The sequence below is a fragment of the Neopelma chrysocephalum genome, unplaced genomic scaffold (assembly GCF_003984885.1).
Source record: "Neopelma chrysocephalum unplaced genomic scaffold, ASM398488v2 Primary Assembly neopelma1_25, whole genome shotgun sequence".
NCBI lineage: Eukaryota > Metazoa > Chordata > Aves > Passeriformes > Pipridae > Neopelma > Neopelma chrysocephalum.
The window spans coordinates 36,636,020-36,662,654 of record NW_020897694.1 but is presented as its reverse complement, the minus strand read 5'-3'; the positions used below and the strand labels follow the sequence as shown (position 1 = coordinate 36,662,654).

The following is a 26,635-nucleotide window of genomic DNA, read 5'->3' as shown; positions in this document are numbered from 1 at the left end:
ATGAAATTGATTTTAGTATATATATAAAATATAAAAAATTGCATATAAATATATATCAGTGTATTTATTTCGCTTAACACTGCATTTTTTTAATGCTGTATTCACATCAGTCTCAAAAGAGCCTTTAGTGAGGCATCCATACTAAGGAAAACTAAAATTTCATGGTTTGAGTATCACTATTGAATCAAAAAGAAATGTGGCAAAAAAAAGGTAACAAAAGCATAACATTATACTTTCTATTGGCATAATACACATTATACTTTCTAGTCAAATAATACATAAAGCATTTAGGTTTGATCAACTGCATTAGAAAGGTGAAGTAAACCTGGAAGGCATTCACCTATTCACAATAATAACTTTCTGTTATATGTACAACTATATATAGAAAGAATATAGGTACATTTAGCTTCATGCAAAATACTCCACACGATCTAGAATTAGTTCTTCACAGAACTCTCATACCTATAAAAACTTCTCTCAGTTCCCTAGACCTCTTCTATTGATTTACCTTATCATTATTCAATTGAAGGACTGAAAAAAGCTCAAAAAAAGTTCAAAAAACACAACCAGACTTCCAGATTGTAAAATCATGTACGTTCTGAAAGGAAAAAGAGTTGCAGGCATATAGCCCATCCTGAGAGTCCACCAGTATTTCCATAGACTGTTCACCCAGTGTTAGCTGAGTGTGAGGACTTGAGTGTCAGTGGCATATGGTACCTCACCTGTTTCCAGAACTTAGAATTGGGTGACTGTGGGTGCACAGTGTGCTGCTCTTTCCATTTGATGGTACCTTGCTGCTTAATAAGAAACCTAAGAGATTCCTGAAGCTTCCCATAAGTCCCAATTCTCTCCATTTCCAGAAGGATCACCTTTGTGTCATTTTGAATGAGGGCATTGTATAAAGCAATGTGTTGATCATAAGTAGGTTCTTTACAATTAATCAGCTGGTGTGTTAGAAGGATGATCAGCCGTCTGCTCCTCTGCATCCTCTTCTCAATTGCACTGACTGTATCTAGCAATGTACAAGAAAATTATAAGACCCTGATATTTCTTTTAGAACCCTTTTGTGTTTGGGCACTTCATTTTCATTGCTTTTTAACCAAAAATAACTTCCATCTCACTTCAGTCTGGTACAATTTATTTATTAGAAGAAGGCCTTGCCCCCTCCCCCCCCAAAAAAACAACAACCAACCAAAGGGGGAAGTGGGGGGAAGAGAAAAGCAAAACAAACAAAAAACCCCAAAACATAAAACTTTCCTTTCAAAACTTTTCTTTGGTTGTAACATTAATATTTTCACTGCTCTTAAGAATTTTTAGGAATTTTTAGTCTAATGACCGAGAGTCAAGTTCTGTAGATTTGGATTACATCAAATTTGTGCATGGTAAACAGTATCCATGTAAGGAACCATGTTCTATCAAGTTCCGTGCTTTAGAGACTGATCTTGCAATACTTACCCATGAAAACTAGTAATTTGGAGACTTTGGGGTGACTTCCTTCTAAGAGGCTTATTTACAGGCAGGGAGAGTGTTAATTCTCCTGAGTTATAGCATGCTAAGTTATACACTAATCTCTGCATCGGGTTGGTGTTCACCTTGCAGGGGTGGATCCAGACTTGCAGGGCATTTGTATGACAGCACAACTGAGGGTGTTTAGATTTCCCACTACCATGTTAGACAGACCTGATCAATGGAACTGTGACTATGATGTTGGACATGTTGAACCTAGGAAACTCAAGAGCCACCATGATATGGGAGAAAATTCTGGACCAGCTTGGAATGCTCCACATCAAGCCTCCAGGAGCTGCTTTTCTAAATGACCTGCTGGGATGTCTATGGGAGGAAGACTGCAAATAAATGCTTGTCCAGTGAAACTCTCAACTCAGTGATAAGAGATTCCTGTGGTCTGTAGAATGAAAGCAGGAGTTGATTTGGTGGGAGCATATGATGCTGGGCCAAAAGAAAGGAAGTGGGAGCTCAGATGAAGAAATTCAATGTAACAATTATTTAACAAGCCAACTGATAAGCAGACATCACCAGCCAGCTCCATACGCATCCTCTTTTCCTTTGCTGGGGGCTGCCGGCCCACTGCAAGGGTCTTCTCAGTCTCAGAGAGGCCCAGCTTTTTCAGCTCCTTACTTTTTCAGGAAGAAAACTCTTTCAATGACTTCTCCATTCTCTTTCTTGGCTCTGGGACCATTCTGTGAAAACAATTTGCCTTTCTATGATGTTCACCAATTCAAACTCTTTTCATTTTCTTCTTTTTCATTAAGTTTTCCTGATGTTAGGAGAATAGATACCTTGGAAGGTGAGAAAAATGAAGCTAAGGAGTTACTGCCATAGGTTTAGTTCCGATAATAACAACAATTAAAAAAAACCAAAACCTTTCTCAGTTTTGAGGTGCAGTCCATTGTGCTCAGGACTGAAAGACCATGGACCTGAGGAGATATTCATTTCTCCATTTGGATTTCTGTTGTTATACTTGTGGCAAGAGGAAAGATGGGGCTGCATGCTGCAAATACTTTAACTGAAGGGCTCATTGCAGCCTGTTCTATGAATTTTAGAAGTTTATGTGAGTTCAGAAACTGACAGAAAATATTGTGAGAGAAAAATGCATCACAACTATTATGAAAAAAAAATCAAGCATCTGAAGTCCAGCTAGGAGAGTACGTTAGCATAAGTATAATGTAAGCTTGTCTGGTTCTCAAAGCCTTTTCCAGTCCTTTGCCCATGGTCACAGCTGAAGATAGAACACTTGGCTACACAGAACATTGCTCCAGTGAAGTATAGTCATTCCTCTGATATTTGATCATGGTTTCTTGTATTACAGATACAGTGGCTCCAGCAGTGCTTTGCTAGATTCTGCAGCAAAGAATGCAATTGGCAGGAAAATGAGACCATGAGAATAATGGAGTAGGGGTAATGGTGAAAACTCCTGGTTTGTTGGCTAGTACTTGCATTTGCAACTCTTCAGGTCACTGCTAGGTTGTAGAAAATGCCATTAATTGGTAAGACCAGGAAACCAAAAGAATGCTAGTTTAAGGAAGTATAATAGGAGTCCAACAGCTATGCAGTGCTGTTTATCACTTGAATCATTCTGTATAACTTTCCCTTTTACTGGAAGAACACAAGATTCAAGTAACAAAGCTTTGCTCTGAAACCAAGAATCATAAGCATTTCTTGAAAAAATAATTCCATTTTATATACTCACTGCAATTTTTTTTTCCCTAGAAATACATGGAGTTTTACAATGAAAAATATGAAAAACTATGATGCGTGTTCAGGAAGGATCACAATAACTCAAAGAGGCATTTCCTGTTTATCGTTGCTTAGAATATTTTAATTGTAAGGTTTTGGATTTGGAAACCTGATAATGAAAGACTCAAGATCAAAAGATAAACAAGAGTAGGGAGCGTATGTGTAAAGTCCATCTTCCTGGAAGCAGAGAACTCTTAAGTGCTCTCAGTGGCAGGTAGATTAGAAACAGCTTTTCCACTCAAGTGAAAACATTTTTTAGGCATCAAAGTGGATAAGAAAGAGAAAAGGTAAAGGCTGGAAAAGTAGGCAAGAAGAGAAAAAGAAGAACAATGGTCAACACTTGTGGCATTTTTAGATTTTTTGATTAAATCAGACCAAACAAGTCAAACACTGTCCCAGGCTGGCTTGGTGAGTCTTCTGTCTGTCACTCCTGGGTTATAGGCTTCCATTCATGCCTTCACTAAGTGAAAATGTGTTTGTTTTCATCCAACTTCTTAGAGCCCTTGTAAGTTACACAGTCTTAACTTCAGTTGTATGCCATGCTCAGTTTTCTTCATGATTTCCATCCATAAACCACAGTTCTAGCGTAGTGTCTCAGAAGAAAATATTAAACTGTCCCCAGTCTCCTGAAGAGGTGGTGTAAGTTTTTGTCATTGACAGTTTTGTGAGCTACTCTTAGCTCCTTGTGCTGGATCTGGGAACGGTCTGGCTCAGCAACTTTTGCAGCTTTTTTTACATTTGTGTTGCAGTGTTTTTTCTCAAGGCCAGGCCTTTCACAACTCTCCAGCAGAGAAGAACATCAAAGATCCCAGTCTCAGCTCAAGACAGATGAATGACACCTGGCCCACTGCAGATGACTTCAGAAATGTGTAACAGAAAATATGCCAGCTTAGGCTTCATGCCTGCTTACTGACGAGGAGAGAAGATCTGCTCCACAGAATAACCAGAGCACAAGATAAACAGACAAATCAGCTCTGGAGGAGAGCAGATAGCAACTAAGTGACAGCAGTCATACAAGATAGTGTAAAGGTGTCCATATGGAAATTAGCACAGATTAATTAACATTATTTCATCCTGTAAGACAAGGAAGTGGAAATAAAGCATACCAACTCTCTTCTGAATCAATGCTGGGAATTGTGTGAACGGAAAGTAGGTCATGTCAGTGAACAGAAGCTGAACTTCCTGTGACTCTAACGCCTTCATAACAGGTTGAAAACCCCTGAGTGATAACAGCAAAGGTATTTCCTCAACTCAGTTTGTGGTTTTCTCCTTTTCCTTGTGTTGAGACAGCCAATCCTACTCTCAAATGATTTCGTTGTAGCTTTGCCCAGACAATGGCTGTGCAGTTACACTATCCAAAGAGCAGGTGTATGTTTGAAAGAGTCACAGTTGGGGTCACATTCCCTGCATATTTCAACATGATAAACAATTTGTGCCCCTTCCCTGTAGCTTGCTTTTCTTAGCACACTGGTAAGCACAGGGTGCCCTTGTGTCACCCTGCCTGAAAGAGCAAACACACAGCTGCTGAAGAGATGAACATCAAGCTCAGGAATTTAAAGTGACCTTCCAGACACCTAAAAGAGACTAGAACCACAGTTTGCTCATGCTTGACAAGTCATTTAGGGCATTATCAGATTTGAAACTTACCTTCTCCAGGATATATATCTCTCCCATAAATACACAATTTATATCCACATTTATTTTCTAGAATATCTGGCATGATTTGATAAACAAAGTATTCCACAAAATTAGCTTCATTGGTGTGGTTTTTGGGGTAGATAACATATGCATCATATATCTTCCCATCTGTAAGGCAAAACAAGAGGAAACTGTATTGTGTTGGCATGAATTAGAGCTGTCTATTGCAAAAACTAGGAGAGAAATAAAAATATCAGTCTTTGAAATAGATCTAAGAGGAAGCTCCTGCCTATCTGAATAATGTATATCATCGGGTGCATGTTTGGAAATTAGAGACTGTGCACATTTGTTGTTTTCCATGCTCAGTTGTTATGTCCTGTGTGTTTGTACCTTTGGAGAACCTGAACTTTGTATTGTGAAGGATGAATCCCAGGGTATATAGAGTAAGATTTCAATTATCAATGCATATTAGCACGAAATAGAGATGAAGCTCAGCATTTGTTATTTCAGTGATACAATGGGCTGTTAATAGACTTTGTCTCTCAGGACTTAAATTCTTCCATCTTGAAGAAATTACTCATCATTACCACAAGATATCATACTTCTGAGTGAAAAGCTCCATTAAGAAGTCTTATAGTCAGAATCAAGTACAAAGTTAAATATTTATTTAGCTCTTTGCTTCATTTCTCTCAAATATGTTTTCCATTACAGCATTTTTATTCTAACCCCAAATGTTTAATTTCTTTCTTTCCAGTGGAGATCCTTTCTTTTGTTCCTGTCTGAGGTTCTTGCACAAACCATCCTAACAATAGATCCTATGAGGAGCAACTGAGGGAGTTGGGTTTGTTTAGCCTGGAGAGGAGGAGGCTCAGGGGTGACCTTATATCGCTCTCTCCAACTACCTGAAAGGAGGTTTTAGCCAGGTGGGGGTCAGTCTCTTCTCCCAGGCAACCGGCAATAGGACAAGAGGACATAGTCTTAAGCTATACCATGGGAGGTTTAGGTTGCATATTAGGAAGAATTTCTTCACAGAAAAGGTGATTAGATACTGGAATGGACTGCCCAGGGAGTTGGTGGAGTCACTCTCCCTGGAAGTGTTTAGAGCACAGGTGAAAGATCCCAGTGCCTGGTTAGCTCTGTTGATTTTATTGGTAAGGAACTGGATTTGGTCTCTTAAAAACATGTACCACATCATGTCATTAGGCACTGCCTGCCCTTCAGCTGCCACTGCAGAGGGGTTCAAGTCTCGTTTAAGTCCTAATGTAGCTCCAACAGACTGTCTGCTTACAGCTAGACAGCTGAACACAGCACAGGTCTCCAGGGTTTTTGTCCATGATGAAAACTTGCATGTGTGCACCTTCTAAACCTTTAGTTGCATGCAACTAAATTTAGATGTCTTGATCTTGAGTTGAAGTCCACCCATAATACTAGATGGGATGTATTCCTCCCAAAAATGTCTTACACAATATTGTTATCTTTCTTTTTGGCTTATAAAAATTGTGTTGCTCTAACACATGCCTTTAACACATTAGCCAGCAGGTTTGTTCCTCTGCTTTAGAGAACACATAACAAGTACAGTTAATAGCAGTTAATGATTTTCAAAGTCATTCAATGTTTTTTGGCAAATATTTTCATTTTAAAAAACTATGAAACCAGGATTGAATTGCTCTTTTATGTAATACACCACTACAGAACTCAGGAAACAAGGGAATGTAAAGCATTTCCAGAGTTATGTATGACTTCTTTTAACTAAAGGCTTAGAAAGCAAAGGATCAGGCTAAGGTGTCATATGAGTTAGCAATCAAATATCAAATAAATTAATTTCCATATGATTTCTCATTTCCTTTTTTTAAACTTTGTTTCTCAAATCTTACTCACCGTCCTTGACGGAGTAGGGCCGAAATATCTCCCGATACAATAGGACGATATCAGCTCGGAAGGACTGATAAAGTATAACCGAGACTGCTATTGCAACTAGCAGAACTAGAGATCCTGCGATCAAGAGGACATTACAAAGAACCACTGCAAAGTAGAGGGATATATTGTTAGCCATAGAGAAGTTAACCTGTGTGCTGAAGATTTAGCCTTCTGTTATAGCTTTAAGGAGCTCAAAACAGAGATGACAAAGCTTTTTCCTTCCCCAGTTCATGTAGCCAACACAGAGACTCCTAAACTAGAAGCATATTAAGCAGTAGATAATTAGCATTTACTATGTTGAATCCAGACCTACTTATACTAAATACCATAGATGACAATGACGTTTAAGTATTTTGTAACTTTGTAAAAGTGTTCATAACACAACCAGGAGCAATGTTCAAACATTTTTTAAGACATCTAAGCCTATACATGAAAACCGTTAAGTGTCCACAAGAGGACAAGGCTTCTGGCATATTGCACAGAGAGGGTACAAGGAAGCATGATGTGCCTGTAATGAAATCTGCAATGTAAGAACTAAGTACACCAAACAAGCAGGAAAACAGAACACATCCTGGTCATAAAAATAAAATAAACTATGCTAAAGTCAGATGATGTTCTCTCCTACCTTTTCCTTTAAAGAGGGTCAAGGAGCATAAAATAGCAATGATGAGTAAGAAAAAATGGGAAAGAAAGTAGCCACCCACTTTAGTTCCAGCTTCCCTCATGGAAGAGCTCTTGAATCTCACCACCTTCATCTCAGAGATGAAGACTTATCAAGGATAGATTCAGACTAGATAAGGAAGAAATTTTTTACATTTAAGGTGGTAAAACACTGGAACACATTCCCCAGAGAAACTGTGGAAGGTGTCCTGCCAATGGCTGAGATGTTGGGACTAGATAACCTTTAAAAGTCCATTCCAACCCAAATCATTCTATGAATTTATGATTCTATAAGGAAGGCAATCACCAACTCTGTGCTAGTCTAGGACATGATTGTGATTAACACTCTTCTAGAAGAGATCTGCATTTCTATCACAATCCAGATAGACACATTTTTGCAACAGTCCATTTTTCCTCATGTTCTGTGATTCATGGAGCAGAAGTCAATCCAGATATGTGCATCTTCTAGATAACATCTAGTTCTGCTATAGCAGGAGACAAGGTGAGGTAGAAGCAAGGTCATTTTATACTCACTTCAAACTAGAAAGATAGAATCTTAATCTACAGACTGTTACAGTCATAAAGCTGAAGAAGATTCTCTTGACCTATGTCCTGGATGTACTGAATTCACTAGGATTCAGTATTGAAAAAACTATGAATTCCAGATGGCCAAGACTGAAACTCAAATATCAAAGGCTTTCTACAGCAATTACACAAAAAGGATTCATCATTCCGTTGCAGGGAAGATTAATGGCAATTGTTTCATAGTAGAAATCTGTTCCTAAGCCAATGAAAAAGATACCAAGGTCTTCTCCACTTGGTTGTAACATGTAGACTCAGAGCAGTCCTGCATACATTTTTTCTCTCACAAGTAAATCCATTAAGAGATTTCCATTCAAAGTCCACTGTCTTTACATAATTATTTGTACCTAACAGGACAACTCACCATCCTATAGTTGTAATGATATAACTGTTCTGGGGACTTTTCTGTGGTTCAGATCACTGAAATTACTTGGAATAAAAAATATACTCCAGGGGCATTGGATTAGGTGATGAACTTTTACCCCAAAAAAACCATGCATGAAAACATCCAGACTGTACATCTCATCTGCATAAAAGGGTCAATCTGTATTTTTATTTTACCATGCCCTGAACTGGAATATCACTAGAAGCATATATCCCTTCAATATCATGATGAGATTTGAAGTTTGTTGCAATTTCAGAATTATTTTAGCTGAGGAGAGACACTCTCTGTTGAAAATTGACCACATAAATTTAAATACAAACATTCTAGCAACACAAACATGGAGATCAGCTTTGGCATCCTCACTGTAAAGACCTTTCACAGCATCTCAACCCATGGTGGGTGATTATATGTACTGCTAGCAGCTCCACCCAGCTAAGCCTTATGCATTCAGAGCAGGGCACAGCCTTTCCGGGCTTTTCATCCTCTGCCTCCAAAATGCACAACAGACATGTGACTGCAGCAACAGAATATTCACCAGCACTTGAGGAGGTGCATCTTACAGCAGGCTGAAGAGCCAGCCTTAATTTCCTCTGCAGAAGAGGCAGCAAAGCAGATTGGAAAACGCTGCAAATTGTATGCAGTCAGTAAGTATGCTACCAAGTGAACCCACTGACCACCACCAAGGAGCAATTTGAGAGCTTTTGCTTGGACTTGGCACTACATGAATGAAGTAAGATAAAATATTTAGCAGTGAAAAGTCTCATTGAAATTTACAGGTTTCCTGGGCTTCTCTGGGAGGTATGGATTAAGGCAGTGTATTGAGTAGTACTTATAGAGGAAACCTAAAAATATTAGTGCCAGAGAAATTCTGCTGAAAAGGTATAGAAATGAAGAATTTAGAAGTACATTTTCCCTTTTCTCTGGTAGGATGTGAGGTAAATCTACCACGATTTTCACACTCTTTACATTTTTTTCTTTACCATTCAAAGGGAGAAGGAAACATCAGGCTTGTGATGAAGCTTACCTCACCAGAACTAGATCTGAGGAAAACACCTTCTGATAAGATTGAAGTGAGTAAGAAAACAACCAGTTCCATTTATGGTGAAGTTTGACGATTTTGTATTTTTCACAGTGCCACGTGATACCTATGAAGGAATCTCGTCTTTGTCGACCCCTTCAGATTTTATTATTTGATCCATTTTCCTGGTCAATTACACACACAGGGGTCTCGAGACCCCTGGTGGCCTAGTGGTTAGCGTGCAGGACTTTCACTGCTGCGACCACGGGTTCAAATCCCGGTCTCCTGGCCTGATGGAGGTCGTTAGCCCTGTGTGGCCATCCATCTATGAGAAGGACACTCTAAACAAACCTACGTCCTGAGGACCTCACTGCCATTGTCCAAGCTTGCTTGGCCCCGGCAGATGAACCTTAGGATTAAAGGGTGGGCTCAGTTCAGCGCAGGCTGTGTCTCACCTAAAAAATCCATTGCGCAGGCTGGAAAGGTAAAAGACCTTTCCCCAAAATCTTCGTTCGCGAAGATGGGCCATTACATTACATTACACACACACAAAATGAGGAAACTCCTGTCACTGCCTGGTGAGGACAACCCAAGCATCAGAACTTGACACTGTTTCTTATTGATTCATTTGTTGACAGTGCCTATCACAGCATTACTATTACTGTTGTAATGCATTGTCTCTATAAGCATCTATAGAAGAAACAGGTTCCAACAACAACGTCTGCAATTATGAACCTAAAAAACTGTTTATGTTTGGTTTTGTACTGATTAGACCAAGGCTGGAAAAGAAGTGATGAATTTCCTGTGCTTATGCAACTTGTAAAGCATCAGAAAAGAATTCCACAGAGGTCTTCCTGGAAGAGGAAGATCAATTCCCAGCAAGACTGGCTTAGCCTCTCATTTCTCTGGAATAAATCAGCTCTCTTCAGGACAAAGGGAGCAAGTGCCACAAGTCCCTGAACAAAGTTGAATAGATCCTGTTGTTCCACTTGACTTTGCTGCATCATTTAGTGGCAGACAGTTCATGAGTAGGCTGTCTTCTATTTATTTATATTCAAGAGCAATGGGAATACAGAACTATCAGCTCACAAGAAACAATATTGGAGAGGCCAGAGAAAACCTGAAAGCAACTTTTGAAGGATTTCCTGACAAACTCCAGAACAGTTTTTTCTAACTTCTCTGACTTCTAAGATGGATGCATTTCCAGACAGTAAAGGCAGAGATCTGGGTCTGGAATTCCTGTCCACATTAGTCCACCAAATATGAGTCAAAAGGTTAGGTTCAGCATTAAGTATCTTTGAGGAAGAACAGAGCTGATGCTTTGGGCTGACCTTTATCTCTGCTTTGAATGACTGGAATTTCTGGTGTTTTCCAGAGAAGAGGGTTCATGCCAGAATGATTTGTGGTCCTCTGGGCATTTTATACTTCCTCATGAATAAGAAACTGAGGAATGCTCAGGGATAAATAAGATGATGCTTGTGGGTCAGACACATGAAAAGCCACCTCCAGTTATTCAACAAGCCCTGAATCAAGATAATGAACTAAAAAGCAGTGACAGCTTGTATATTAATAAAGAGGGAAGGAGTTGAAAGGTATTCAGAAAGTCCATATGTTCCCTAGCAGACAGGTTAAAAGGGATGGTGAAGGGATGTTCCTGTCCTTGCTGGTAGAAGGAGATAACACGTTCACTGTTTCTGCAATTACTTGTCATTGCCTCTGTCTCAGGAGCTAACAGCTTCCCTCCCTCCACCACCAGAGATACTTTTGTGAGCATTCATCCATTGCAGTTATCAATGAGCTGAACTGACATGAACAGTGTAGATGATTAATTTCCTCGTTCTTGAGAGGTGGCATCTTTCAGCATAAGAGATACCAAGCAGCTGCAGAGGGCAACTGAGAGTAGTCTGGCAGGTAGAGTTGCTGCCTCTTGCCAGGTGTGCAGCAAGACTAGCTTTGTCTTTGCCACGAAATGTGGAAGAAAAGGGAATTAAAAGTTGTCACAAATTTATTAGCCTTAGTGACCAGAGGCACACTATTCCAGTGATACAGACAATTTCAGAGCATATGAGAAGACATGTCTCATGGCAGAGAGAGAATGTAAAATCTGGGATGATCACCATCTGTGGCATTAAAAAGGGAGATACAGTACTGAAAGATCTGTAGGAAATGGGATGTGAAGAGGTATTATGACTCATGAAGTGTTGGTGAGGGAGTTAGAAGATACCAAACAGCTTCGGCCAAAGAAGGGACAGAAAGGATGGGAAATAGTGTGGAAGATGGGTTCCATATTGACTACGGGTGATCAAATTCTAGGCAGGGGTTGAATAAGAAAAAAATTGAGAAATCTTCCACAGCAGAAGGAGAAGCAACCTCTAAATGTAGCAGCAGCAACAGCAGCTGAAAGATGCAGGGACATTAGCACCTCCTAATGGAGTCAAGAACACAGCTGCAGAGACTATCAAATGTCAGCATTTTTATTATCTTCAGAGGGAAGCTGTCATTGTTCTAGCATAAATATTGCTCAGCTGTGTGAGGAGTGAGTGAAGAAAACTAAAGCAGAGCACAGCTACTTCTGGACGCATCATTGCTTACACCCACAGTGCTGAGGAACAGAAGCAGATGGCTTGTCAATAGCAGCAACAAGGAGAAAGGAACAGGTATGCACACAAAAAGGGCAGCAGCAAAAGGGGGATCACAGTCAAGAGCTTTCATGAACATTTACTGAAGACTTATGGATAAAAAACAAAGTAAGATTTGTCTACAACAGAAGTCAGATTAAATGATTCACTGGATGAATACAGAATGTTACACTCTTTCCTTCATCTAGTTTGTAATACAGGAGCAATAAAGGAGTTGTATTGCTGAACTAGAGTGAGCAGAAACTGTTACTCAGTTTCCTTCCCTCTCATTGCAAGTACATTCCCACGCTCAAATACTTCAATGCAGAGCTGGTGTGCTTCCAGCTTCCTTGAGTGATGCTACGCTCACACTCACTTATCCAACCAAAACATCTGCCACCTTCCTCTGGAAGGATTCACCTACATGCTGTTATAATTCACCTACATGCCTTCTAGCCTTGGCTATGGCAAGAAAAAATGTCTAGTCCTGGAAGCCATGATCCTGTATGGGCAGTCAAGAATACTGCAGAACATGGATCTGTGCACACCCTGTGATCACAATGCGCTTGATTTTACTCTTTCCACTATTCACTTATAGAAAAATAATTCCTGTTTAAGGCCTTGACATTTATTCTCAAGGCCCTCAACAAAAGAGAGCAGGTTTAGATTAGATATTAGGAAGAATTTCTTTACTCAGTGTGGTGAGGCACTGGAACAGGTTGCCCAAAGAAGCTGTGGATGTCCCATCCGTGGTGGAGCTTTGAGCAACCTGGTCTAGTGAAAGATGTCCCTGCCTGTAGCAGGCAGGTTGGAACTAGATGATCTTTAAAGTCCTTTCCAACCCAAACCATTCTATGATTCTTGGTGGTTCAGCATATCTGAAGGGATAAGAAAGGAAACCATTGACTGCAGCTTCTCCTTGTGCCTTCACAGACAAAATAGCATTTTCTGCCATAGGAATCTAACCTTTGAGTGCTGGTAACAGTGCTTAGGGATCTGCCTATCCCTGTTAAAAAAAAAAAAAAATCCCATTTACTGCCTTGGATTTTTCTTCTGTTTCAGGTACTCCTGAAACAAAACCAAGGGAAAGCCTTGGAAGTGCTACTGATGCCTCTGTGTGGCACAGAGTGAACACAGTGGCACTCAGAGAGAGAAGATAAAAGAGACTCCAAAGAAGTTAGTCACACCACTTAACATTCAGTCAAAAAAAAGGCACTACAGTGGATGCAGTATGGGAAGGAAGGCAAATCAACTGGCAAACCAGCAGCTGAAGCTCTTATTTTTAAAGTTTGCCTGTTTTCTGCTGTGGTTTCACACTAGAAGCAACAGTTTGTCACAGTGGAGAAATAACCTAAAACCAGGATATTCTTATCACAGGGCTGATACAGTCACGCTCTGTTCTGTATATTTCATCTCTTGCTGATACTGTTTGAATAATGCCCCACAAACACAACAGAATTTACCCCAAGGACTTTCAGCCATGAGAATTTTGCCACTGGCTTCAATATGTGGGGAAGAAGCAGGCTGTTTTTCTCACTAGCAGAAACTTTCTTACCAACCAAAACAAAAAACTCACCAAGGTATTTCAAACTGAGTTCGAAGTGTAAAAATCAAAATGAAATATCTTACCCTCAAATTGTGTTTTGAGTTGTAATGTCACTGTGACTCTTGTGTTGTGCATTCTGTTCAATGCTATACATGTAAAATTTGACTGCAGATCCTTGTTTTTTACTTCAGTTATATTCAAAGTGGTCTCTTCGTAGTATTCTTGCTCATGTCCTTCAAAACTAACAGAGAGAGAAAGAGTTGGTACCATTGGTTTTAGTGGCTAGGCACAGTTTGCATAGAGGAAAGATTATTCTGTGTTATATGCACTTACAAATGTGTTTCTTCATGAAATCTTGTAAAATCGTAGTGTTTTGCTGGGATGTTATTCACATCCCATCTGACAGCAGACATTGGCTGTTTCTTAATCCCCAGGAGGGCCTGACATTTCAGAGACAAAGCAGCACCTAATCAAGACACAGAGAGATGTAAACATTCCTTGATGAAAAATGTAATTTTATTTTCCTCATAACATCTTTTTTTACAAATCTTCATATGACTTGTGAGTTTCGTCTTAATGATTTTGACATATTTTTCTGAACTACTGCTGACAAAATGATGCATAGAAAAGACTCAAAAAGAAATAATAAAATGAAATTTAACAAAAGATCTAATAAGACACCAAGGATTACAAAAGGAATTGTTTATATTTATTAGGATGAAGGCAATGTACATTTTACTTGTGATGTGTAACACGTAATCGGCTATTGAGAGACATGGAAAGTATATGCTGTTTTACACACAAATGTACATAGACATTAACACATTTAAATTTTAGTATTTATTCTTTTGCGTAAGTCTTGTGTGCAGAGTGTTATCTTGGATTTTATACAAGCTGGACAAAAGTAAAGTAAACCTGTCCAAGTAAAATTAAAACAGGAAAATATTTATTATATATTTGTCATTAGGAAATATTTATTCCAAAGCATCACCATTTCACTAAAAGAAGGTATAAATAAAACATGTTAAATTGTTTCCATGTAAATGTGCATCTAAGCAGGACTTAGATAAAATTATCAAATCTTATGACTAAATCATGAATTGGTATTTGAGAGCATGGAGAAATACCTTCATTTTTGCAAACAAGGGACAATAGTACCAGTACAACAAGTGGGTTTTATATGTAAAGTGAATTTGTTTCATGTAAGCAGTGCCAGATTACTTATTGTCCCAGACGGGTAGACAGAGCCCACAGTGCACTATACCCTGACCATCTTACTAGAGAAAGCTTTTCCTGGAGAACAGATCTAATTCACATCTAATAACGTGAAGAGACAACTGGGGGAAAGAGAAAAAAATAATGGTAATGCAAGTCAACATGGTAAGTCTATGAGCCACAGCATGTGGCACCTCAAAGTGGGCTGTGGGCCCCTGCAGTACTTGCTTACCAGAGCGGTCTTGCTGTAGGACAGAAACAGTGGAGTGGTAATTGTGATCCCTTCTCCCACTGGCCCAGCTTCACCCCCCTTGCCGTGGGAGACAGGCATCCTGGATTACCTATTTAGGTTTCAGATGGGTTCGGTCACTTGCTGGAGAGGTTCACTTTTCTCCACTGACTATACAAAAATCCCAGACAACTCACTCCTACCAGAAACACCTTGCTCTGATGGTTCAAGTTACCCAAGATGAATCTGAATCACCAAGAACGTCTACAGGCCTAAACAAAATGGAGGGAGGGAGCAAGCTCTACATCGTGGGCTCTCCAACCAGCTATTTCTAAGTTCACTCCTTGGTCCTGTCTTTCGGCCCTCCCAGTATCTTCCTGATAGATCAGACTGGTCTGATCCATGCTAGCCAACACAGACACAAGAGAGGCAGTGTTCCTCAGCCTCAGGGCCAGTGACCAGCCCCTTCCTCTCCTTCACTCCTCAACAGAGACAGAGACACTATCTCTGCATGGGGACTGAAAGTAACATGGAGTAGGTCTAACTGCAAGAACAGTCCATCTTTCCCTTTTAAGGGGTACCATCAAGCAGTTTCAAGGGATTTAGCTAAAGTCCTCTTTGAAGTGGATGGAAGCTGTCACCCCTTCAGCTGAGACGTAATGATTCACTGTGTGACTAATCCTAGTCTATCCTAGTGAGAGTAGAAGAGGTTATTTAAATCCCCTTAAACTACACTTCATACCTAAAAAACCCATCAGTTATCTCTAACCTCATACAGCTGTGCTAGCAGTGAATTAAATCTCGTAAACATTGTGATGCAAAATTGTAATGAAAAACAAAAATCTTCTGGAAGATCCCCATATTTGCTAGGCCATAACAAAATGTTAATTTAAAAACAATTTGAAATTTGTACTCACCAAGCTCCACTTCTATTACTTCTTTATTCTTTGGAAATAAGATTTGAGGAGGTAGAGGTGAGTGTTTTGCTTTAGAAATAAAAGAGGAAAAGAAAGCACATCTTAGAAAGTTGTGAAAATGCATTTTGTAAGATAACATCTGTAATCTGTACAGTTAATATTTTATGATCACAAAACAGAATTGCAAACTAACAGTGTTTCACATGCCTGTTGGAATAATCTGGTTTTAATCCTATAACCAAATATTTCTGGGGAGTACGTAGATGTTAATAGTTTCAGTATTTTCTACCCATTTATTTAATTTTTAAGTTTGTACATAAAGAGCAAGGAAAAAATTTAGTTTCTGAAGTACTGTTTTAGCTGCTGAGTGGGGAAAAAAAATCAAATGTAGTTATAGGCTTTGTTTTCTCAGCTTTTTTTTTTTCAAGAGATACAGAGATTCCTTCTAACACTGGAGAAATGAATCATATCCACTATATGAAATAGCTAATATGTACTTTTTTGCAGTATATGAACTGGTAACCCTCTAGCCCACAGCTGCCTGCCCATGTTCTTCTGTTTCCCCCATCTCTACAGCTCGACAGCCGAGCATGTCTGCTTCTGAAGACTCTGTGCTGTCTGTGCATCTCTTGTTCCTGCACACAACTGCTTCCCTTTACCTCAGTCTACATGACATTGAGCATTCCTCATCACAGAATGGTGCAGTCATAAAATCTTAAAGTTATGAAAAGACCTCTTAGATCAAGTCCAACCATTAACCCAGCACCGCTGTGTTCACCAAGTGAACTCTAAGTGCCACATCTACCTGTCTTTTGAATAGTTCCAGGGATGGTGATTCCATCACTTCCCTGGGCAGCCTATTCCAATGCCTGACTACCCTTTCAGTGAAAAATTTTTCTTATATCCAATCTAAACCTCCCTTAGTACAACTTTATGCCATTTCCTCTAATTATATTCCAGAAGGAATATTATTTTTTCTTTGACATATTTGGTTTTTATTCCCACTAATAATTGCTATGGACATGTCCAAATTACATCCAGCCATTTGAATTAGGCATTCGGATATTTCAGAATTTTTTTCTCTATATGTATTTTTCTTCTTTTCTTGCCCTTTTAACTATCTCATATTTCCCACTGCAATTGCATTGCTTTCTATTGTTTTCCTCATTAAACTTTTCCAACTCAAGGCACATCTGTGAAACCCATATAACCTATATACCCTAAAAAAATCTGCAGGACTCATTTATGCCTCTGGTTCCCAGACTACCAGAAAAGCAGTTCTCTTTACCCATCCTAACTGTTTCTAATTTTCATCAACTGGATCTGATAAAATAGAAGTGTGGACAGAGCCAGGAGCTCTAGCTAGCTGAATATGCTAAGTTCTTAGCTGCCAGCATTCAGAGGCAGAAGGTCCTCTGGATCAGTATGGATTTGCAAGGCAACAGGAATGTACATAATAATTCAGTATTATTAACAAAACTTAACAGCTCCACTCATCAGCATACTAATTTTAAGGTCTGATAAAACCTCAAAGAAGCTTTCATTAAGTACTTTGAATTTAGCAAAAACTGGAGCAGACATGACAGACCCAGCTCAGATTTCACGTGTTATGTTGCAATCTCTTCTTTCTGCAAGGATTTCAAAAGAAAATCAGATTGACTTCAAAATCTGCCTGAATGTAACACGGGCTTTTGTAAATTCGAATGCTTTTATGCCAAATAAAACCCAGAAATTTTTATTATAACCCAGGCAGAGCAATATTCCTGGCCAGTTAGAGAAGTTTTGATGGAAGTACATTCAAACAAAAATTATTAGGCAGAGAAGTGTCATGAAGATCAACATAGTATTACACAGAATAGGAGGAAAGGCACCAGACCGTCTAAGTTACTGTACTAAGTCTCAGCTCAAATCTGCCTTTTGTCCAGCTCAGAATAATTAGAACAAACTCTGCTACTGAGATGTGAGCACAGCAGCAAAACCTACAAGCAAGGCTCCTACACTCCAAATCTGCATTCTGCCCACAAGCTGGTTGCCTCCCCACAGCAACTGAACATTACTTGTTTTTGAAAAAAAAAAACAACAACAAAACTAAACAAAACAACAAAAAAAAAAACCTACACAAGCCAAGCTCAAACCCTCCACCACCCCTCAATAAAAGGTCTTTCTGACTGTTTTGCTACTGATCTGGTTGCAGAACTGAAAACGCATTTTGAAGTTTTGCAAGTTGATGCAACATGAAAGTGCTGATGTTTGTGTGCTATTCCCTGACCACATCCAAATACAAATTCTCCCTGAGGAGACTGCATCCTAGAGGCACCCCGAAGTCCACACACCTCAGTCATGTTGGCCATGTTCAAAATCACAAAGACACAGTAATCGATGAGCTCCACTCGTTTTCTGTCTCTATATATGTCTTGTTCATTTTGTCTCATTCAAGGCAAATCTAAAGATTTTTTCAAACCTACTATCAAATAAATGTTAGATAATCAAGATGGACCAAAAGACATTGAGTTATAGGTTATCAACACATCAGTGATCTAATGATCACCAGATGATCCTCACTAGCTACAAATTCTACTCCCCTCAAACAAATAGAAAGCAGAGCATTGTGGCATCCCTCTGAGGAAATCCTTCACTTCAGAAATAAGCGCTACCAGACAGCTCTATGAACCACAGAACATAATCAAGAGTCCCCAGTAAAAAGCTGAATGTGACCAGGCCAGACTTTACCCCATCTTGGTCCATTTGGATTTTCATCCACAAAATTCACCTTAAAAGGCTGATCTAAAGCTTAATTAAGATAAATAAACCAACTGAAAGTCCTTTTCTCTTTAATGCAAAAAAGAAGTTTCCTTTGCTCTAAGTTGACATTAGTCTTTTTTATCTTAGCAAGCTACAAAATGACTGCCTTACCCTCACTTATGAAAATTCTTGTTGCTGATGCATTAAACACATTTCCTTTATGAGTATAAATAAACTGACAAGTATAATAACCATCATCCTCCCTTGTTGGGTTCTCAATATAAATGTATTTTTCTTCCTTGAAGTATCTCTGTCCCTGAAGAGGTTTGCAGTCCTGGAAAAGAAAAATTTATTTGGTTGCAAGTAGCTTTTCACAGTATTCTGATCTACACTGGCACTCTTGGGGGTTTATTTACCTTATACCACTGGACGATAGTAGCATTCTTATAGTTATCAATGGTAGGACAAACAATTTTTCCTCTTCCAGTGTCATTTGGGTAACGAATCTGACTTGGGAAACATACTCCTTGCTTGTAGGAATGCACTTGCACACTCACGTTGAATGACTTTGTGCGATTTTTTGAACTTTAAAAATGGAACAAAAGTATGTCAATTATAGTATTTATATAGAGAATTTATTAAATATTTTTTAAAAATGTGAATCTTGTTCTATAAACCTTTGGATGATTATTTTACTTCAGTCACAGATTGATTTTAATGATCTGTTATAAAAATAGCAATTGCAGGATGAAAACTTATGAAAAGTTATGGAAAAAAAGGCATCATTTCCCCAAATAATAATTAGAAGATGTTAATAAAATGTGTATGTTTCTTGCTAGTCTTACACCTTTCATTTTTCAATGTGGAACTTACAGATGTGTTACACAAGTGTAGTTTCCAGAATCCTCTCTAGAAGTTGGCAGAAACCAAAGAAATCGTTCTAAGGAAAATATTCGTGATCCCTCCTCTTCTGCAGGAATTATTTTGTTAGTATCCATGTGATACCAGGTAACTTTCACAGATGAACTCCGTTTGGGACATTTTATAACTAAAGCCTCACCTTCCATTGGATCAACTGTAAATGAACAAAACATTAAAATTTTAGATGAATTAAACCTTTGCCCCACTGAGACAGAGGAGAACTTGGCATTCCTGAATCAGCAGGCCAGTCATGTCCCTCTGCCTTCCTTGGGCTTTCAAAGATGACACATAGCAAGCTTATTCTCACCAGATTTTTTTCTTTCAATTTTGTTTATCTTGAGTTATGAAGCCATTTTTTTCCAAAAATAGTAATTCATCTGTGAGACTGAAACAAAGAAACAAAACCCTAGATTCTAAGCAGACACATGCTACCAAATATGAGGATTTAGTTGAAAAAATAGTGATTTCTTACAATGAACTTCTTATGTAAATCTTTGCCTGAAATACTGTTTTTATTCAAAAGAGGAATTAAAACACAAAGAAAAATACTGGCTTTAATGCTGCACTATGAAATTAGCTTTCCTTACTTCAATATAATGAATAATTATTTATACAATAGATAAGTGTTTTTGTTCTGGCTTTGTAAGGCAGAAAAAGGAAATTGATTTTTTTTCATGGAAGAAAAGAATCATAGATGGAGGAAGTCTATAGATTAGATCCTTAGGGGAAAAAACTCAACCAAACAAAAAACACAAAAGAAGAGCTTCTCTTTGAAGTTCGTGAAAATTTGGGGGGGGGAAATGAAAAAAATATAACAGACTGAAAGGAAGAATTTGATGAGAAGGTGGGAAGGTGAAAAGATGCTAGAAATAAATAAGAGACAAATAAGAAGTTTAGGACAATAAACCACACATGCTCGCACATAAGAAAAAAGAGGAACAAGTTGGGAGTAAGACACTACATTCTTTAATAATTTTTTTAACTGCATATACTTCTACTTTTGAGTACTGAAACTGGTCCAGAGAAACTTGAATCAAGCAATTTTGACAAACATTTGAGTGCTCAGGCACCTGAACAGTGAAACGCCTACTGAAAAAAGAAATACTAATCTGAAAGTTATATGGCATTTTGAGAAGAGAAAGATGAGGAAATGAGCATGGATGGTGATGGGATAAGGATGGAGATTGGCAGAGGAACTGCAGTAGATAAGGGAGCATGAAAATGAGAGTAAACAACCAAATAGGTAACCAAAATAGAGAGTATCTATCAAAAATGACACTTCGTGAGAGTATTGCCGCCACCTGGCTTTAGACACGTAGGCGCGCAAATCAGATGGTAAGCCTCTCTACATGGTGAATTCTTCTGCTTTGGTTCTTTCTAAAGAAGCCGTCCATCTCCACTGATATTAGGTGTCATCTTGCTTACTAATTCAGGCACCTAAATTAGCCACATCAGGTATGAATACCCACAACCTCATCATTTTAACAGCATTCCCACCCATCAGCCTTGCAAAGACAGTGGGACATATCAGGAGTGTCAGAAAAGGCAACATTGTCCCACCAAAGGTGAAACACATTTTAAATACAGCTTTCTCTGGGGAAAATAAGTAGAGAGAGGGAAGACATGGAAAAAGAGAGGCCTCATCTAAACTCAATTACTTTAGTGAAAATTATTTTGATAAATTCTTCAGCAAGATTTGGCATCTTAATAAATCTAATTTGTTTGAATCTTAGCATTCATATTGTAAAATTGACAATATCAGGAAATATATAGAGATCATATCATACAAAATTTTTCAGACAAATAAGCATCTCAGCTAGAGTGCTGGGTAACACTATGTCACTGGGCAGCAATATAGAGCTGAGTCAGAAGAGCTGACCCATCAGAAAGAGCTTACTGTTCGGAATATTCCTCATGTGCAGACAAATGTTGTTGTTAAATTGCACTTTTCAGTTAACACCCCTAAATCTGGGACATTAAAGAGCATTTTTATTGAGCAGAGCACCCAGTTACACCCCTGGTTCAGCAGGGTGCATATGCAGAGGCCCTGTTCAGTGCAATCTAAGCATGCTCTTGGAGACATTGCCTGGCTGAGACCTTGAGCAACAGCTACGCTCAAGTTCTTTCAAAAAGACCCTTTTCTTTCTGCTTTCAGAGATGTCAAGTGGCAGAGTAGAACCTAGACTTGATGTTGTAGAAATGGACAGTACTTGCTGTGTTTTAATATACAGAGAAAACACACCAAGTTTTTAAGTCGTGATTTGCAGCTTGAGATAAACTCAGTAATTTTAGGTTTAAAAATAAAACCACCTATTTGTAAACAGCCTACACATTTCTACAGAACAAACCTCATCAGAAAGTATTTTTAAAATGTGACTTACATGGTTCAGTTGTCATGGAAACCAAGAGGAAGGTAGATAGGAAGATCAAATCTGCGTACCCTGTCATATTTCTAAACCAGAAAGAAAAACATTGGTATCTTAGAATATACTCTGACTGCATCAAAAATACTGTACTGATGTACATCGACTAACAGAAAATGGTATCATGCAGTGATAAACTGCATCATGTGAGCTGCTCTGTACAGTGTATCTGTGTGTGTTTGTGTAGCAGTGGTTTTGAAACTTTGAGATGTTCTTTGTTCTATTATCAGTGCAATAGCTGATGTTCCATTGGAACTATTGTTATGACTTACTTTAGGGGTCGGGGCATTACTCTGCTATGGTGGGCCTCAGGCAGAAGCCTCTTTTCACTTGGTTGCTTCTTTCTTTTTAAGGAAGCTAAATGTACATTGGCATTCTCTTCATAGTCAAGTGCAGAAAAATTATACCTCAACTTAGAAAAGAACATATCCTGGGTTAGAAAATATATACCTAGCTTTGAAGGAAGGTTACATCCAATCAACTACTTAGGTGCACAACACCTTTTTGGCTTTCTAAGGAAATGGAGGTGTTTTCAGTGACAGCTCCTCTAGGTAAGTGTTTAGCAGTAAGAACAAAACCAGGTGAGTGACATCAAAAATGCCAACCTGAAAGGGAACTGAAAACATGGACTGGAAAGGTAGGTAAAGGAACACATATTATACTTATGTAACAGCAGTAGGGCAAATCCCATCCTTCACTGATGTTTTCATTTGTGTCTAACTGATATGGACCTTCTTGTAATCCCCATCTCATGATATGGCTCAAGAACTAACGGATCTGGGTGCGAACTCTCTGTTGGTTTTCCCGGAGAGGAGCTCGGCCGCGCTGTCCCCCTCTGGCAGGCAGAGAAAGAGACCAAGCTTCCCCAGGCGTTCTGTGCCAGAAAGACCTTTAATCTAAAACTCCCGCGGTTTATATGGGTTCGGGGGGAGGGGAAGAAGGAGGGCTATGATTGGGTCGAGGTACGGGGGGAGGGGAGTGGCTTGAGAGCCCACCAACCAATGGGAGCTACAGGAGGACCGCATTCCAGTAACCGAGACAGGGATTTGAGGAGAGGCGGGCACAACAAGAATCCACAGTCGGGGAGGGGAGACCGCATGGTTCCAAGTGGGGGGGGGGGGGGCCGCATGGACCAGGGGAAGTACGTAACTCAGGGAAAACCCGTACAATAAAAACGCAAGCTGTTGTTTTTCTGCTTCGCTCGGTCCTGGGGAGCTGCCGCTGTAATGAGCCTGTTTCTAAAGCTGTTCTTTCCAGGTTTCGTAATCCTGCCGTTCACCCACAAAGAACTCCACAGCAAACCACTTTATTAGAAAAACTGATCATTTGATCATGGACACTAGGTTGATCTAATCCAGGAATATCTCAGGAGACAGTAGGCATGCAATCCAGCTATACTACGTAGCTGCAAGCATTATACTTACCATTAATAAACCCTTCCCTTGAATGCTGTCCTTCACTGCAGATCACAGAGTGGTGGGTTGTATTATCATGTGTGAGTAAGAAGCACTCCCACGGTACTACAGATAATTGACAAGCTTTCAGGAGAAATCAAGTTAGAAATTAATTATAATTAATCTTGCAGACAGTGAGCAGAAGTAGTGAAAAACAGGCAAGAAATGTAAGTACCATCATCACACTTATGGCAAGGAAATTTTATTTCAATGCCAAAGATTTCCAAACTAAATGAACATTGACAGACCTTATCAAGGCCTACATTTTTGCCAAGTTTGAAATTCACAACAGATTCAATTTTGAGCTTTCACAAATATCACCAACTTTTTATTGATTTGGAAAGTTTCTTCTTTTAGCAGGTTTAATAACATCCAGAGGGCTATTCTAAAACCGTGAAAAATAATAACAAAACAGTATTGGAAGAGAAAAGTGTGAGAATTTCAATGTAGGTATTGTGCAGGGATATTCACAAATCACAGGAAAGATGAGGTTTAGACCAAAAAAAGCAGAGTCTCAGCATTAATGTCACAGCAGGGCTGATGCCATGTCTTTTACAGAAAGCGAGTGAACAGCCAATGTGTGTGAGGAGTGCTATTTGCTTTCATTAGAACAGGACAAAAGCACCACATGCAAGTGTAAGTCTATTGACTTCTTTAATTCTAAGGAAACTTTAGGCCAGGTGAATAGATTTTTAGAGGATACTTTTGAACATAACAAACATCAGGACTTTTGCCCTGGAATAAATTAACAAGCTGGCCCAAAACAGGGTTCATCAGTGACCTGGCTCAGGACAAACCCTCAGGAGAGAAAGATATGTCACAAAACAGCACACAACAAAACTCACAGCATTATTTCTAACACTATCATGGACCAAAAATACCCTGACTATTCCTTCTCTGCTGAGAGCCTTTTCCCAGCAAGCGTTTGGTTCTGTTCCAGGAACTTATTTGCCCCCAACAAGGTTTACCAGCAGTTATACTAACTGCCCTACTATTTTTTAGAGCTATTTTGTTTAAGCAACTGATACCTCAGCAAGATGACAAAAAGTAAAACAATTGATTTTTAAAGGAAAATCAGTTTCATAGACTATCTGAAATGAGGTCCTTTCTCATTTGATATTTTATTTGTATGTGTCTATTATGCATTTGGCCACAAGTAATACCATTAGCAGAGATATTGGAGAGTCCCTTATTGCCAGTGCTATTGCAGCCCTAGAACTGGAAGGCTGGTGAGGAGGCGTGCTTTCTCTGTTTTTGAGATACAGCTTTGTCCAGGAAGGGAGACAATTACTTGCTCTCAAAAACTTTTCTAACAAGTGCCAGAATGATTCAGGAGTAAGAAACTTATAATTTCTTTTCTCCATACTTGCTACCAGCCTGCACCAAAAGAGTGCAAAATATTTGAGCTGGGATTCTCCCCAATTTGATGATTTCTTTATTGATTTTCCCTCTATTTTTAAGCTGCCTTGTACTGGCAGCAGTTTAAATAGAGTTTAGGGTTTGTGTGTATGAATACAGACAATATATGAGGCTCTAATTAAAGAGGAATGTTCCCTGAAAATACAAAGACATCAGGCAATTACAGAACAATGTGATTCTGCTTGCATTTTCCAAAGTCAGCAGCAAACATCAAATTACCTCAATATGAACTGAAGCAGAGGTTACAGTTTTAGACAGAAAATATCAAGAGAAGAACTGGTTCTATAGTGCCTTACAGCTTGTGGCATTACTGTGCACAAAGCAAAATTAAGGCATTCATATGTCCATGATCCTTAGGTCAAATTAAAAGAGTATTCTGAGGCACAAAACAAAGGCAGTAAGACACCTCATGTCCCACAGTCAAAAGAAGTTTTCATAGCTTGAAGCACTGAGAAACAAAGGCCATAATTTCTGGAAATAATTATGCACTTTCTGCTTTTGTAGTTTCATTTAGAATGTCTGTTTTATTACATTTGTCTAATGTGAAACCCAGATAACATATTTTTGAGTCCTCAGTACACCATAAATTTAGATTGGTTATATTAAGAGGGAAAAAAGATACAGAAACATTTTCCATAAATCTCTTTCTTCCTATAGCTCAGAATAAAAATTTCAGTGTGATGCTGAAAAAGCACTAGATCCAAAACTTGGGATAACTACCTGAGTATGTCAAAACCTAGCTTCTAATGATTCAACATCAAAGGAAGGTGAAAGAACTGGGAACCCGCTATGTATGTTGCAGAAGCAGTACTCTATAGGGCTTAACCCGTTGTTTCTCCAATATATCTTGTAATATATTTCTGATTTTCTTTCCAAAATTGTATTTGGCATCAAAATGTTTCTAGTACTGTTTATAAAAGTGACAAACGTTATAAAGGCACCATACTTTGCATGCTAACAAAACTTGGAAACATTACTGCAATTTCTACTTTAAAAAGCTTAACAGATTTTACAAGGTAAACATACCATGAAAGAGGAGTTGTGTGAGATTTGTTTACTAAGACATAAAACCCACATACCTTTTGAAAGCGATTTTCATTCTTTTAACAAACCAGAAAATCCATTCTGACTGAAAATGGGCTGTTAAAATAGCAACAGTAAAACTGTACTTATTCCAGAACTAACATTCACAAGAGTTAAGAACTACACTAGTTACAGTGTAAAATTTAGGAATTTCAATATCAAAATATGGAAATGTTAGAATTAATATACACAGTATTCTTAAAACTATTTTGAAGAAAGAAAGTACATAAATATATTAAACTCCAATAAGTCAATTGCTCAGTAAAGATTTTCTGTGTCTCTCACTTGTTAGTAAAGCTGTATGCCAGAAAACTGAGGCCAAATCCACTTCTAAATACATTTCACTATAAGATAAATCTTTATTTTGGTCCCAACATTGTCTATCATGGAAGTATATCCACTATTCTAACCTAGTATTATTTTTTGAGATAAAGAAGCACATAAGTGAACTGAATAAAAACTTTCTTGTCAAATCCTACAATTATTTTTGGTTAAATGATAGTATAAAAATTTGACCTACCATCTGGAAAATTCAGAAAGCAGAGAAGTGGCTTGTTCTCTGTGGCTGGATCTTTTGCACTGATTTCTTTGCTTAGCTTGTACCAGACATTAC

The 26,635-nt window shown here is 38.7% G+C and overlaps 1 protein-coding gene across 1 annotated transcript; it reads right to left on the bottom strand.

Annotated features, from left to right (window-relative positions):
* Nucleotides 1–26,635, bottom strand: IL1RL1 (interleukin 1 receptor like 1). The gene is made up of 13 exons (XM_027675227.1): nucleotides 26,543–26,635; nucleotides 26,019–26,079; nucleotides 23,491–23,604; nucleotides 22,025–22,095; nucleotides 19,596–19,797; nucleotides 19,139–19,307; nucleotides 18,894–19,056; nucleotides 15,981–16,049; nucleotides 13,953–14,085; nucleotides 13,703–13,860; nucleotides 6,772–6,915; nucleotides 4,903–5,061; nucleotides 1–1,012 (listed from the first exon to the last, which is right to left on the bottom strand). The coding sequence occupies exons 4-13, from the start codon at nucleotides 22,089–22,091 to the stop codon at nucleotides 666–668; spliced, it is 1,611 nt and encodes a 536-aa protein (XP_027531028.1). The 5' UTR covers nucleotides 22,092–22,095; nucleotides 23,491–23,604; nucleotides 26,019–26,079; nucleotides 26,543–26,635; the 3' UTR covers nucleotides 1–665.

What these genes read in the sequence shown, in the direction of transcription:
- IL1RL1 (XM_027675227.1), bottom strand. Translation starts at nt 22,091, where the DNA reads ATGACAGGGTACGCAGATTTGATCTTCCTATCTACCTTCCTCTTGGTT. An exon ending in TACACTTGTGTAACACATCT is followed by an intron (nt 19,308 to 19,595) that starts GTAAGTTCCACA and finishes CCATTTTTAAAG; the next exon opens with TTCAAAAAATCGCACAAAGT. An exon ending in AAGAATTTTCATAAGTGAGG is followed by an intron (nt 16,050 to 18,893) that starts GTAAGGCAGTCA and finishes TTATTTCTAAAG; the next exon opens with CAAAACACTCACCTCTACCT.